This window comes from Rhinolophus hipposideros (assembly GCF_964194185.1).
Source record: "Rhinolophus hipposideros genome assembly, chromosome: 19".
Taxonomy (NCBI): domain Eukaryota; kingdom Metazoa; phylum Chordata; class Mammalia; order Chiroptera; family Rhinolophidae; genus Rhinolophus; species Rhinolophus hipposideros.
In genome coordinates, this window is record NC_138065.1 from 48,087,891 (window position 1) to 48,103,046 (window position 15,156).

The following is a 15,156-nucleotide window of genomic DNA, read 5'->3' on the forward strand; positions in this document are numbered from 1 at the left end:
AGCATTCAACCAATCAGAACGTAGGCGGCGCCGCCATGCTTAGTGCGGGCGGAAATTGGAAGGAAAGCTTCGCGCCTCTAGAAAAGCTGTAGAGCAACATCCTCACGCTTAGGAAAATTGGCGATAGCGGTAATAGGTCGGTCGACCTTGCCCTCAGTTAAGATGGCGACCTTAGTTGCTTCATTGACTGGCAACCAGCGCTCAGTAGACTTCCTGCGTCGGGCCGCAGAGCGAGTCGGGAAGCGAATTTAAACTGAGGCGGCGGCTGAGGGGTAAATTGCGGGATTTGAAGGGCGGGATTGCGTGGCTAGCCTTGGCCCCTGAAGGGCTCAGGTGGAGAAGGAGAGTTGGGACACACTGTCGCTTGCCCTTCCCCTCTGCTGTCGGGGGTCGCCTCCTCAGGAGCGAGGGTCGCGGAAATCCCCCTCCGGGTGAAGTCTCGGGGCTCAGCTGGCGTCTGAGGGAGCGGAGGTCGTTTGTGTTCCTGGTGAACCCGCTGGTGCAGCGGGCAGGAATTTGGAAGGGCCAGTGTTCCTCCGCTCTCTCCCTTAGCCGCCGTTTGGGCGGCTTTTTTTTTTTTTACTTCAGGGGATTTCAGTCTGTACGTGGTTTCGGATCCGGGCTTGAAGAATGATTCGTGAAGCCGTCTTGGGTGACAACGTCATCACAGCATTTCGTTGGTAAGATGCTTTGTGTTGATCCAGGCCTGGCAGCGAACTTGTGATGTCGCGCTGTCGTGTGGTCCTTATTCTTACACTCCTTGCGCGTGGCGGTGTGTCGCACACGAGGCCCTCAGCGCCGGGCTAAGCCCCGGGTCGGGGCAGGCGGGTTCAGGGTTTGGTCGCCTTGCGGAAAAGTGAACTCAGGTTCCGTTCCTTCACAGACTTAGCCCAAGAAAAGCCACGAGGTTGTCCTTGTGTGGTGACGTACAAGTGCAGCGCTGGCGGGAGAGCGAGCTAATGTCAAAATTGTAGAAAAATATTGCCTAAGTGCACATTACCTGGGCTTTTCAATTTTATTTCAGTCTGGTTGGTATCCAACGTGATATTACGTTCGTTTCAGGGGTGCAGTGTGGTGATCTGACATTTACATGCCGTACAACGTGATCAGCCCCCTAATTCTGGTAATCTCCTGTCACTGTGCCGGCTTACCACAGTATTATTGGCTGTAGTCCCCGTCGTCTTTTTCACCCCTCCCGGAACGCCCTCCCCCTGGCAACTGTCGGTCTGATCTCTTTCTATGAGTCTGTTTTTGTTTTGTTTGTTCAATTTTTTTTTTTTTTTTTTTTAGGTTCCGCGTGTAAGTGAAATCATCCAGGACTTGTCTTTGTCTGACTTCTTTCACTTAGCGCAATACTCTCTAGGTCCATCCATGTTGTCACAAAGGGCAAGATTTCATCCTTTTTTTTTTCATGGTGGAGTAATATTCCACTGTCTAAATGTACCGCCTCTTCTCGATCCATTCCTCTCTCGGTGGGCACTTAGGTTGCTGCCATATCTTGACTGTTGTAAACAATGCTGCAATAAACATAGGGGTGCAGATGCCTTTTCAAATTAGTGTTTTGTTCTCTTTGGGTAACTACCCAGAAGTGGAATGGCTGGGCCATATGGTAGTTCTCGCTTTAGTTTTTGGAAGAACCTCCATAGTGTTTCCCATAATGGCTGCACCAATTTGCATTCCCACCAGCGGTGCAGGAAGGTTCCCTTTCCCCCCACGTCCGCACCCACACTTGTTACGTGTCTTTTTGAGGATAGCCAACCTGACGGGAACAGCCATCTGACAGGTGAATTGCTCTCAATGCGGCGGGTCGATAGGTAGGGTACTTTTCTTTTGTTTTCCAGTAGATGGTGCTCTAGGCAAGTTCTTGTTTTACCGGCGCTTGAGCCTCCGAGGTTGCGGCGCCGCAGCGACGTTTATAGGTTACGAAAAACGTTGCTGAGGTTGCGGGTGTCCCGCCTGTGACCGACTGGCCTCCGTTATGGGGCACCACGTGGTGGGGCATTGTGGCTGGTCGTGGAGAACTGGTTTTTCGAGTTCCAGGGCCACCTCCCTTTTCTGCTGTGTTTTTGGCTTTGGCGGGTCGCAGTCTCAGCCCCGTTTCCAGTTAACGGTTGTTGGCTGGCACTGCTGTGTTGGTTACAGTTTCCCAGGCGTCTCTACCTGGTGAGAAGGGAGATGCTTTCTCCATGAAGGAAACTGCTTCTGTCCCTCGTATTACACTCCAGGCCGTAGTGTGAACAAGAAAGTATGTGAATATGGGCCAAAATGAGTGGTACAGACTAGGTGGCCTAGGAGAGCCCTGTAGGCTAATACATCCTTAGTCTCCAAAGATTTTATAAAACATGCTTGAGGGATTTTGTTAGGCCCAGCTGGAGGGCTTTTGGGCTGTTAAAAAATATTTACCCCTGTTATCTCATTGTGTACACACACACACTGCTCCAAGGAATGAGCCACTGATAGAATAGACATAGGTATTTTGGGAGAAAAAAGATTAACAAAACTCTACTACTTGAAATTGGATTAGATCAAGCATGGTCTTAAAAGAGAGAGTGGAAAAGGACACCTCAGATTGGGAATATACCGGGGTGCCCAAAAAATGTATACACATGACTTGTATTCATCTTTTGTTATTGATACATATTATTATAATTTTAATACATTTTTTTCCTTCCTTAAAATGTGTATACATTTTTTTTGGCACCCTCTGTAGTTCACAGGCAAAAACATGAAGACAAGAATATGTTTTTGTCTAGGAGAAGTAGAAAGATCAGGGCAAGCTGAATTATGAAAGATCTTAAATACAGAGCAGAAGAGGATTTATCTCATCACTGTAAAGGTTTTTGCACAGATGTCTCATAACAAATTGCCATTTCTGAAGAATGATGACCATTAGGTATGGAAAATGCTTAGTTGCTGTGATAAGAACTTGGCTAAGGAAGTAGCTTTGGGGATGGATGACAGACTGTTGAAGGAAAAACTCAAGAGTGTGTTTCAGGAGTACGTGTTAAAGAGTGAAAGCGGGACACTATTTAAATGAATTTAAATTAACTTAGAAAATTGACAGGAATTTGAAAATGGACGAGCTAGCTTTTGGAAAGAGGAAGAGTTAAATTTAGATTTGAACAGACTGTGTTTGAGTTATCTGTAAGATATTAACAAAAATAGCCTGTAACCAATGAGAAATGCTGGACTTGGTTGAAAAGTCAAAACGGGGGGCAGAGGGGGGGAGGGAGAGAAAGAATTCCTTTATAGTGAAGAGAGGAATCATTGAAACTGCGAGTGTGAATTAACTTTTTAGTGTTTAGAATTCTGGTTTTATTTCTTTTCATGAAGATCATGGATTCTTATACTGGAACAGAATCAACTCCTAGACAAAGTACATCGTCAAGGCTTAAAGATTACTTTATAGGTGCCACCCCTCTGCAGAAGCGATTAGAATCAGCCAGGAAGCTGACTTCATTTGTCCCCACTCCAGCTCGAAGGAAAATCCCCCAATGTTCACAGTTGCAGGTATGTTTTTTTTCTGTTTCTTCCTGATACTCAGTAATTGAGAATATATGCGAGCAAAACATTTCGATTTTTGTTACTTTTCTAGTATTTTTAGTATTTTCTTAATCCCACAGGTAACAAAATAAATGAGAAACAGCTGAAAGAAACAGTTGTTCACACTTTCAATACCACCTCTATTATGTCTTTTAAACTCCTTTAGTCTGGAACATTCCCACAATATTTCTTTGTTTTTTATGACATGTGAAGAGTATAGTTTCCTTCTCTCCCCTTTTTAAATAGACTATTCCTCATTTTGTGTTTGTCTGATGTGTCCTCACGATTAGATTGGAGTTACATATTCTTGGCTGGAGTACTGTATAGGTGCTATTGTGTCCTTGGGGAATGACGTCTGGTACCACGATAGGTGACGTTAGTTTTGATCATTCTGTCAGGGTGTTACCCAATAATGAATTTATTCCCCCTCTGCAGCTGATAAGCAGTCTGTGGGGAGACACTAAAATAATGCAGATATTCTGTTTCTCGTCAAAATTTCCCCATATATTTAGCATCCTTTGATAATTTTTGCCTGATCCCATCTTTATCATGATGTTGCAAAATAATGATTTTTCTTGTCAATGTTGTATGCATAGTATCTTTTGGGATATGAAAACATTTTTGTTTCTTTGTGAAAACTGTCTTAAACAAAAATGACTAGTGCTGGTAATAAAAGTGATGGTTCCTAACTAAAAAATAGAAATTGTATATAAATTAAAGATTAGAATGTCCATCACATAGCTGTGAGACAAATAATTTTGCCATACGTTTTGATAGTAATAAGAAAAAAGTTTATAACTGTTTCCATGAATACTCTAGTCAGAGCAAATATTTTTGTCAAGTAGACAATTGCAGTGAAAGTTCCACGAAATAGTTGGAGTTGTGAGACTGTCAAGAAATATGGATTCTATAGAAAAATTCAGTTAAGGATAAAACTAGGAGCATATAGGGTGTTTGTGAAGACCCTCCATAATGCCATAGGGCTAATACAGATGAAATGTTTTTGGTTTTGATGGTATGTGGTTCTAATAGAGCATAGCAGAGATACTCCCAGGTATGTTTTTATTTAATCCACTGAATTAAGGCATTGTGTCAGAGTGGATTTACTGCCAAACAGTTTTAAAAATTACTTAATGAAAATCAATCAAATTAGTTGTGCTAGGAATAATTAGTATTTTCAAAATCTGTAATTTGAAGTTTCTAGAAGTGAAACATCATTGTTCATTCAATAAGTATTTATTGAATACCTGTTCTAGATGGCCTCGTTTTAGGAGTTGTAGTAGAGATGTAGTAGTGAATGGAATAGGCAAAATCCCTATTTTCATCAAACTCATACTCTAGTAAGGAAAACAAACAGTAAAAATCAGAGGAATATATAGTATGAGATCGTGATAAGTGCTGTGAAAAAATAAAGCATTGTTAAGGAGATACAGAGTGACAAAGTTGGAGTGGGTGCAAGTGCTACTTTAGAGAGAGTAGCCTCTTGAGTGACATTTGGGCAGAGACCTGATTGAAGGAAAGGGACATGCTGTGTGAGCACCCATGGGAAGAACATTCCAAACGGAAGGTATAGCAAAAGCAAAGGCCTTTTCGAGGGTCTTCAAAGAATCCTACAAACTCGAGTTTGGCTGGAGTGCAAAGCTGAGGTCTCCAGTCATAGTTTTGTATTAAATACTTAAAATGTTATGATTCAATCCTTATTTACTAAAGTTTCCTAATTCTTCAACTTTTTTTGTCCTGATTTTTTTTTTTTGGTTAGGAAGATGCTGAACTTCAAAAGGTGGCGTTCCTTCTGCATAAGCAATGGTCTTTATACAGTTTAACTCCCCTATATAAATTCTCCTATACTAATCTCAAAGAGTATTCTAAACTTCTGAGTGCATTTATTGCTGCTGAAAAGCAAAAAGGCCTTGCTGTGGAAGTGGGAGAAGACTTCAATATCAAAGTGATTTTCTCTGCTCTGCTGGGAATGAAAGGAACACAAAGGGACCCTGAAGCCTTTCTTGTCCAGGTATAGTATGTAAGCAACCCTTGCTTCCTGTGGGGAAGAATCTGCATTGTCTTGGTTGCATTGTCTTGGAAATTGTGGTGGCGGTTTGTTTTTTGTTTTGTTTTTTTGTTTTTACTGTTTTTAAAATTCTTAAGCCTGTGATTTGTAACCTCTTTTATGTCTTATTTAACCAAATTATAGTAATTAGATATGGCCTATATTAAAAAAGTTTTTTTCCTGTTACAATTTAATCATGTTTATTTTACAAACTTAGAAAATACATAAAAGTACAAAGAAAGTAAAAACCACAGTTTAACGTGTTGGTATATAGCTATTTTATAATAGACAATCTGAATAGACCTCTATCTATTAAAGAAATTGAGTCAATACTTAATAACCTTCCAAAACAGAAAGCACCAGGTGCAGCTAGGTTCACTGGTGAGTTCTACCAAACATTTAGGAAAGAAATTACACCAGTTCTCTATATTCTCTTTCAGAGGTTACAAGCAGAGGAAATACTTCCTAACTCTTTCTGTGAGGCAGCATTACCCTAAAACCAAAACCAGACCAAGACATTGTGAGAAAACTACAGAGCAATATCTCTCATGAACATAATACATCTATTTGGCTATCTGTATCTATTGGGGATCATGTTGCCCATAATTTTGCATGATGGCATTTTTACTAATACTCAATGTTGGAGATAATTACTCATGTCATTAGGAATTCTACAGTTCTGTGGTTTTTACTAGGATTAAATTCCCAGAAGAACTTTAACAAAAAATATGTAACATCATTACATATCATGATATCATGCCAAGTTACTCTCAGAAATGTTTACATTCCTTACTATATGAGTATATAAAAGTAATACAAGTATGACTAACTTTTGATTCATTAAGAAGCCAGATTTATTTTATTCATGCCTGCTACTTCTGTTTCTTTTAACTCATCTTAGTTATTGATAAATTCTGATACAGTTGAACAGACTAAATTTATTTGTTTATTTATATAGATCAAGGGTCAGCAAACTACAGCCCCTAGGGCCAAGTTGAACCTGCTGCTGTTTTTGTACAGGAGGTTCTATTGGACCAGACCCCCTTTCGTTTGTTTGTGAATTATCTCAGGCTGCTTTTGTGCTACAACAGCAGAGTTGAGTATTTGCTAGAGGCCATATGGCCCGCAAAGCCTTAAATATTTGCTGTCTGGTCCTTGATCGTGATATTGGCACGGATCTCAAGATTCCTAGGATTAGATTCAGCTGCATGTAGCAGAAAGCCTAAACAGTAGTGAATGAAATGAGAGAGAGGTTTATTTGTCTTATAAAAGAGGTCTCTGTAGGTAAGCTGTTCAAGGCTGGTGTATGCTTTATGATTTTGTTAATAATCTAGGCGCCTTCTCTCTTTCATCCTTGGTGCATGGCTTCCATCCTTAAGGTCACATTATAGTCTAAGATGGCCTCTGGAGCTCTAAATATTGCATGCAAGTTCCCGGCAGGAAGCAGGAAGAGGATGGGAAGGGCAAACAGAATGCCTGCCACTGAGTAATCTTTAAGGAGACTTACTGAGACCCAGCAACTTCTCTTTACATCCCAGTTGGAAGGGAGACTAGAAAAATTTTCTTTGTTAGTCGGTACTTTGCCACCCCAAGTAAAAGCACAGTTTTCTCTGGAAGGAAAAATAGATACTGGGTAGACAGTTAGTAGTCTCTGCCAGGTGAAGCAAGCAGGTGATGCCTAGAGAAGTTAAGGGTTTGGTTGGCATGTCATCAGGCAAGCAAATGTTCTTGTGAGGAGTAGAAATGACCTCCTAAATTTTTAACATAATGTCCTAATAGTTTTCAAATTGTTGTGTCCTTGACAGGGTTATAAGACTCTTAAGGTTTAAAAGTATGACAGCATAATATATACGGGCTTTAAGGTATTTGAGATCTCTTATCATCTCTTGAACAAGAACTATGGTAAAAGTAACTACGGTAAAGTAGCTGATCATCTTTAAAGGGATATGATACTGGACCATCCTGGTCAACTTTAATTAAAACTTAACAAAATCTTTTAATATCTGGAAGGTATATTGTGTAATTTGCAAATACAAAGTTTGAAGGGTTAGTCAATCTGCTGGAAAATATAATTAAGATTCTAAAAGATCTCGGTGGATTGGCACAATGGGCCAAATTGAAAGAGATTAAAATTTCAGTAGGGATAAGTTTACTGTCTCAGTATAGGTTGGAGGGGAGGGGGGAGATTTACCTGTTCACAGCAAAAATGAATATGTAGGGATAATTTATGTAAAGCTGTCAACTGAAAACCAGAAAACTACTACAATCTAAGATTATATTGGTAGGAGTGTAATCTAGGTTAAAGATGGTGGCAGTCCTGTAATCAGACCTTTTGGAAGAAATTATGTTCACTTATGTTCTCCCATACAGAAGCATTTCAGAGAAGAGTGATGAGGATAGTGTAAGAACTTGTCTGTATGTCATTGAATGAATGGTCAAAGAAACTGGAGAGGCTGAACTTGGCCTACGTGTGAGGGGGATCATCAAATATTTGAAGGCTTTTTCCTATAGAAGAGATTCGGTTTGATTTGTTCTCCATGCACGTAAGGAAGAATGCAGGGCCAGTGTGTAGAAACCGCAGGGCCCTACCTATGAAAGAACATCTCCAGTTGATAGAACGGCCTTAGGAACTAGTCTTCCTCCATACGAGAGTTCAAGCACGTTTGTTTGGGGACCTTTACAGTCCCTTCTAAAGCTGAGATTGTTTTTCAGGATACTGTACTTGGTTATACCATATTGACATTCCTCATTTTGTTTTGGTTGTATGAAGATCTTGCCACTCACCATGTCTCTAGTGCATAAGAATATTAGAAAAAACCATAAATTAACTTGATAAACCCTAATAATGACTAGGGACACTATTCCCTCTTGTGTTTTTTGGCAACTAGTAGAACTTATCTTTTTATTTTGTACTAATGTGCTAATTAATTTTGAAAAGACGTAATTCAAGAGTAAGTGTACTTTTGAAGTTAATGAACGTGTTTCCTTTTCCTTTTTTGTAGATTCTGTCAAAATCTCAATTGCCATCTGAGAATGGGGAAGGTAAAGTCTTGTGGACTGGTTGGTTCTGCTGTATATTTGGAGACAGTCTTCTGGAGACTGTTTCAGAAGATTTCACCTGTCTACCCTTATTCCTTGCAAATGGAGCAGAGACTAATACAGCCATAATCGGAACCTGGTTTCAGAAAACTTTTGACTGTTATTTCAGTCCCTTAGCAATCAGTGCATTTAATCTTTCCTGGATGGCTGCTATGTGGACTGCATGCAAAATGGACCATTATATGGCTACTGAATTTCTGTGGTCTGTGCCCTGTAGCCCTCAAAGTCTGGACATTTCTTATGCCATACATCCAGAGGATGCAAAAGCTTTGTGGGACAGTGTCCACAAAACACCTGGAGAAGTTACACAGGAGGAAGTTGACTTATTCATGGACTGCCTTTATTCCCATTTCTATAGGCATTTCAAAATTCATTTATCAGCCACAAGATTGGTTCGTGTTTCAACATCTGTAGCTTCAGCACATACTGATGGAAAAATAAAGGTCAGTTTGAACAAATCTAGTTAAGTAATTTTTTCCTTATTGCATAGTTTTTAGAATGTCTAGTAATTGCATTTTTCACATTGAAGAAATACATTTGAATATCTGCCAATTCAAGAGAGTAGAGAGGTTTTATTTTTTGCTTCATAAATAATTTACTCAAAAGTCTTCAGCCTTCCAGATGTAGCTTTAAAATGGAAGGATACGATATGCTGTGTGCTACGGATTTTGGTAACAATATGAATTATTCTGTAGTAACCTTGAAACTTGCAAAATTGTTTCTTGTTAAACTTTGAAATAATGATCAGCTAGCAGAGGATTGTGTGTATTAGATAAGAAAATTGTAGCCAGAAACAGAACTAAGATATCATCTTTGCATTTTAGGCTTTTCTATCCCTACTAGGAAAGAGATAATAAGGACATTGTTTTACTGTTTATGAAGTCCTTATTGGAGAAAGTATCAGAAATAAAGTGAGAGTAGGCACTTAAATATATTAAAATATATTATGTTACTATATTTAACATGTATTAAAATATAACCACATAAACACTCAGTGAATATTGGTTTTGTCACTGTGCTAGGAGTTTAACATATCTTTAGGTGTTTTTATCCATTTTTTTTTATTATTTTATTTTATTTTATTTTTTTTTATTTTAAGTGTGTCTTTCCAGGACCCATCAGCTCCAAGTCAAGTAGTTGTTTCAGTCTAGTTGTGGAGGGTGCAGCTCACAGTGGCCCTTGTGGGGATCGAACTGGCAACCTTGTTGTTAAGAGCCCACACTCCAGCCAACTGAGCTAACCAGCCACCCCCACATTTTATTTTTAAAACAAGGAAACTGAGATAGGTTTAAGTGACACATGCAAGATAGCTTAGTAAGAGGAGCTGTCAAGATCTGAATGTTTCTCTCAGGTTCCAAGAAGTTCGTACTCTGCCTATAAACACTATAATAGTGCTTTTCAAACTGGAGGTCACAATGCAACAGTAGGTTGGGAAATAATTTTGATGGGAGGAGACCACCTTTAAAAAAATAGACAAAAAAAGAAATAGAATAGAAAATATAAAAACAAGAGTGTAGCACATGTGGTAAGGGTATACATTTGTTTGTACTGGGTGATGATGTTAAATTTACTTTTTACTATGGTTTACAGTAAAAAATTTGCAAGATTATACTCTATTATGTTATTTTGACACTATAAAGGAAAAAATTTACATTTTAGCACCTCAGAATTCAATGTTCATGAAGTCCTTATATATTTTTAAATTTTGTTTCCATATGCCCACATTGTTAGTAAACTACATTTAAAAACTTTTATATAATGTGTTCTTATCCATCGATGTATATGACGGTGGTCCTTAAACACATTTATTTTATCTATTCTGAATCTAAGAGCCTCTCTTAGTAATGTATGACAGTAATTATGGCTCCTGGGCTCAAATAATGCCATAATGATAGCTAACATTTATTAAGCACTAAATTGTGCCAGGCATTATTAAGCATTTTACACATATTGTCTCATTTAGTTTTCACAACAACCTATGTACAGTTTGTAAATTTATATAGTTTGTAAAGAGAAAACTATAGCGCAGAGATCACAGCTGGTAAGTGGAGTTGCAATTTGAATTCAGTCATTTGCCTCAAAAGCTTATACAATTATTGTAACTGCTACACTGTACTCTGCTTCTCCAAGGTTAGAAATTAATGTATTAACCAGGTTTCTGCCATCTGCATAGTTTCTACAAGATACTTTTGGAATTGTATATACCTTTGAGAAGAAGAAAGTTATGGAACTTCTTTCTGGAAAATGTAGACACTCAATTTGCATATAAGTCCAAGGAGGTTCATAGATACCCTTTCCTCCCCTCATTCCTTAGTCAGCCCAAGCGTGGAAGCAAGAATAAATAAGAACCCCATTCTAATTACTTCTAAGCACCATTGACTATAGTTGTACATTTATTAAAGTTAGTAGTCTTCATTAAATAAAATTTTATTTGACTAAAGCAGAAATGGTTTGGGTTCATATTCACATCTTAGCTTGCAAATATGGAATTTAACATGAGCCTGGAATATTCATCAAATATTAAACTGCTTTGCTATCATAATTAATTCTATTTTAATTTTAAATGTCTTTTTTTTTCTTTCAGATTCTGTGTCATAAATACCTTATTGGAGTGTTGGCATATTTGACAGAACTGGCAATTTTTCAAATTGAGTGAGGACTTGTGGGGACAATAAATTATGGATTATATACCTTTTTCTCATTTATTATTTGCCTAATCGTTAAGCCGAGAGGAACTGCAAGAGAAACGGGCATCCATCTCCACATCTGTTCCCTACAGTGCCTTTGGAGCTGCCCCGATGGAAGCCAAGAAGGATCTAGAAGAAGAAAAGGGGGTAGTGGATGAACCACAGCCAGGTGCTCATAGAATAGTCATGATAATCTGGGGTGCCAGTATCTGGGAAATGCCGACTTGTTTATTGACCATATTTCTAAAAAATGTGACGTTTAGTATGTCAAACTTTTAGGATTCAAATGAGTTATCTGTAATATTGAGTATTTCAGATTTGGGTCTTTAAAACCTTTAATCTCTTTTAAGCATTTTAGACTTGCATTCAGAGAGAATTTCTGTCTTGTAAAGACATTTTCCTAGCACCATTTTGCTGTGGAGAACCAGCAATTGAAAAACGCTCTCAAAGGAAACGAAAGATTAGTTTAGATTTTTTTTAGCCACTAATATGCTCCTGTTTTTAATATTCAATTCTTATTGCAATGTTGAATTAAATATTCACTTTGAAAATGAAACAGTGTGTTTATCAGTATCTTGGTGACAGATCTTTAATGTCTCAGGAATGGGAAGTCATGGGCCTTTTCTCTAGCACGAAGGTTACCAGCAATTAGAATCATACAAATTGTAGAGTTGAAAGGCACCTGTGAGCCTCTTTTGAGGGCAGAGATTTTCTTGTTTAACGTTCATGTCCCTAATTTTGCTTTAGCACAGTGCTTGGTACATACCTGTAGATTAAATGAATTTTAATCAATTCTTCCATTTTATAGATGAAAACTGAGATGCAGCAATTTAGGAGAGTTACCTAAGAGATTGTATCTAAATCTCTTCTTTTTACTGAGCATAGAAAGGTTTTGTTTTAATTTAGAAACAATGTTTTTAAAAATCTTGTTTGGAGGAAAGTAATTCTAATAGGTTGTCATTCTAAAAAACAAAGGTTAACTTCCGGAGTGTGGTATTATTTCACATATACTAGGAACAACAGAGGTAGTAGAAAAAGCATGGGCTTTGGAGTCAGACATTTGTTCATTCAAGTAATACTAATCTCCTTAGAATTGTATTGGGTAATAGGGAAGATAAAAAAGATCCTTGGCCTATGGAAATTATATTCTAGTAGAGGAAGACAAAAGATAAATAATTTCATACGGAGATAAATGCTATAAAGAAAATAAGGCAGTGGGATATGAAAGAGGTGGCTGGGACAGGGCCTGCTTTACATACAGTTGTCAAAGAAGGTCTCTGAGGAAGTGGCGTTTGAGCTGGGTCCTGAATGATGAGAAGAAACCAGCCACATGATGGTCATGGAAGCTGTGCTAGGCGGGTATCACTGCAGAGCAAAGGCCTTGAGCCAGGGAGAGCGTGGCTTGTCTGAGGAAGGAAGGGAATCTGTGTGGAGGGAGCAGTGATGAGGAGTGGAGTGGTATGAGATGAAACAGGACACTGCCACAGACACTTCTTCCAGGTGCTGTCTCCCAACTTTTGTCTGGGCGTGTGGCTGACCAGAATAAAGAGGACGTTTTTCCAGCCTTTCTCTTAGGTAGGTGCAGTCTTGTTTAAGCTACTGTCTTTTGGGTCTCTTGCTCATAGCCAGACCTGAGCCTACCTGACACAGAGGCAGGAGCTTGTTTTTATAGGTACTGTGAAGAGATTGGCTTTTACTCTGAATGCAATGGGAAGCCACCGAAGTGGAGAAGCAGGAGAAGAATATGACCCAATTTGTATTTTACACGTTATGAGGGAGAATGAGTTGTAGGTGGACAAGAGTGGAAGAGGAAAACAGTTAAAAGGTTGTTAGAAACGGTACTACCTCTGTGGAGAAGTTAGCTGTCTATCAAAATTGTGTGATGTACCCCTTGGACCACCAATCCCGCTTCTAGGATTCTGTCCCCAAAATCACTGGCAAAAATACAAAAGGAAGGCTATTTATTACAACAGTATTTGTAATCGTAAGACTAAAAACAATCCAATGCCTGCCAGAGGCAGACTGAATAAATTATGGTTTAGCTGCCCAATGAACTACTATGCAGCTATAAAAAGGTTTGAGGAAGATGTCGAATACTGCTAAGAGTTGATCTCTTGGAGATGTTATGTGGAAGAGCAAAATGTGGGCAGAGTATTTAATATGCTGTGTTTTATGGAAGGAACAGAATATGAATATGTGTGTATGTTTCCTTATGTTTTAAAAAAACAGTGGAAGGATAACCCAAAAACTAATAACAGTGGTTCCTAATAGGAGGAAGAAACTCTGTAGAGGGGACAGGAATGAATGTTATGACTTACCTGTATGTTACTTGTTTTTAGTTTGGAACAATATGTTTTATATAATCATGGAACAAAATTGGATCAAAAAGGAAAAACCAAAGCACTCCTAAAAACTGAAAACAAATGAACCTAAATATAGTAAGTCCATGCTATAATCACACAAACTATTTTTAGTATCTTTAAGTACTCTTATTTTGACTGCTCATGGTCAGTGGGCTATATATCCTAGCAAAAGAAGAACAGCAAAGGAATCTTAAATTGCATTTATTAATAATGTTGCTGTTGCTATTTTACCACTATTTATAATAAGATGAAATATGTAATTATAACAATCTTAGGAACCAAGATTTTCAGTATAAAAGATAGATGATTATAAAATCAGGTAAGCTTAAGTAAAAACTGTAATATTAAATTTGAATTGAAATTATCAGAATGAATTCGTTTATTTTTGAAATGCAAAAGTTTTCAATTTTGATAAGGCCAATTTATCAATTTTTTTCTTTTATTTCCTGTGCTTTTGGTGTTTTTAATATATCTAAGAAATCATTGCTTGACCAGAAGTCCTAAAGATTTACTCCTGTTTTCATCTAAGGATTTTATAATTTTAGCTCTTAAATTTAGGTCTGTAATCCATTTTAAGTTATTTTTTATGTATGGTGTGGGTAAGCATCCAAATTCACCATTTTGCATGTAGATATTCATGTTTCAGCACCATGTATTGGAAGAGTATTACTTTCCCATTAATCAGTTGGCCACAGATGTTTGAGTTTATTTTTGGACTCTCAATTCTATTTCAGTGATCTATAACATGTCAGCCCTATGCCAGTACCATACTGTCTGATTACTGTGGATTTGTAGTGTGTTCTGAAATCAGGAAGTATGAATCTTCCAGCTTTGTCCTTTTTTCAAGATCGTTTTGGCTATTCTGGGTCTTTTGCATTTCCTTAAGAATTGTAGGATCGGTTGGTTGATTTCTGTAAAAAAGTTTAGCTGGGATTTTGGTCCTGATGGTGTTGAATTTGTAGATCAATTGGGGAGTATTGCCATCGTAGTTATAAGTCTTCCAATCTATGAACGTGGGATAGGATATCTTGCCATTTATTTAACTCTTTTCAAAATTTCCGTAAAAATTTTATAGTTTTCAGCATACAAACGTTGCACTTTTTTTGGTTAAATTTATTCCTATGTATTTTATTCTTTTTTATGCTATTGAGAATAGAATTGTTTTCTGAATTTCGTTTTTTTTTTTTTTTAAAAAAAGGACTGTTTGTCGCTAGTGCACAGAAGAAATACAATTGATATGGCTCTTGTATCTTGTCACCTCGCTGGATTTGTTCGCTGTAGTATTTTTGGTGAATTCCTTAGGATTTTTTATGTACAAGATTGGTGTCATTTGTGAATAAAGAGTTTTACTTTTTAATTTCAATCTGTGTTTTTATTTTCTCATGCCAAATTGCCTTGGCTAGAATCTTCAGTACAA

At 37.9% G+C, this 15,156-nt stretch overlaps 1 protein-coding gene across 1 annotated transcript; it reads left to right on the top strand.

Annotated features, from left to right (window-relative positions):
- Positions 1–155: 155 nt before the first annotated feature.
- Positions 156–14,101, top strand: CENPL (centromere protein L). The gene is made up of 7 exons (XM_081025363.1): positions 156–272; positions 589–680; positions 1,291–1,783; positions 3,334–3,510; positions 5,303–5,554; positions 8,593–9,132; positions 11,274–14,101. Exons 4-7 carry the CDS (start codon positions 3,337–3,339, stop codon positions 11,343–11,345), a joined length of 1,038 nt encoding a protein of 345 aa, XP_080881489.1. The 5' UTR covers positions 156–272; positions 589–680; positions 1,291–1,783; positions 3,334–3,336; the 3' UTR covers positions 11,346–14,101.
- Positions 14,102–15,156: the final 1,055 nt, after the last annotated feature.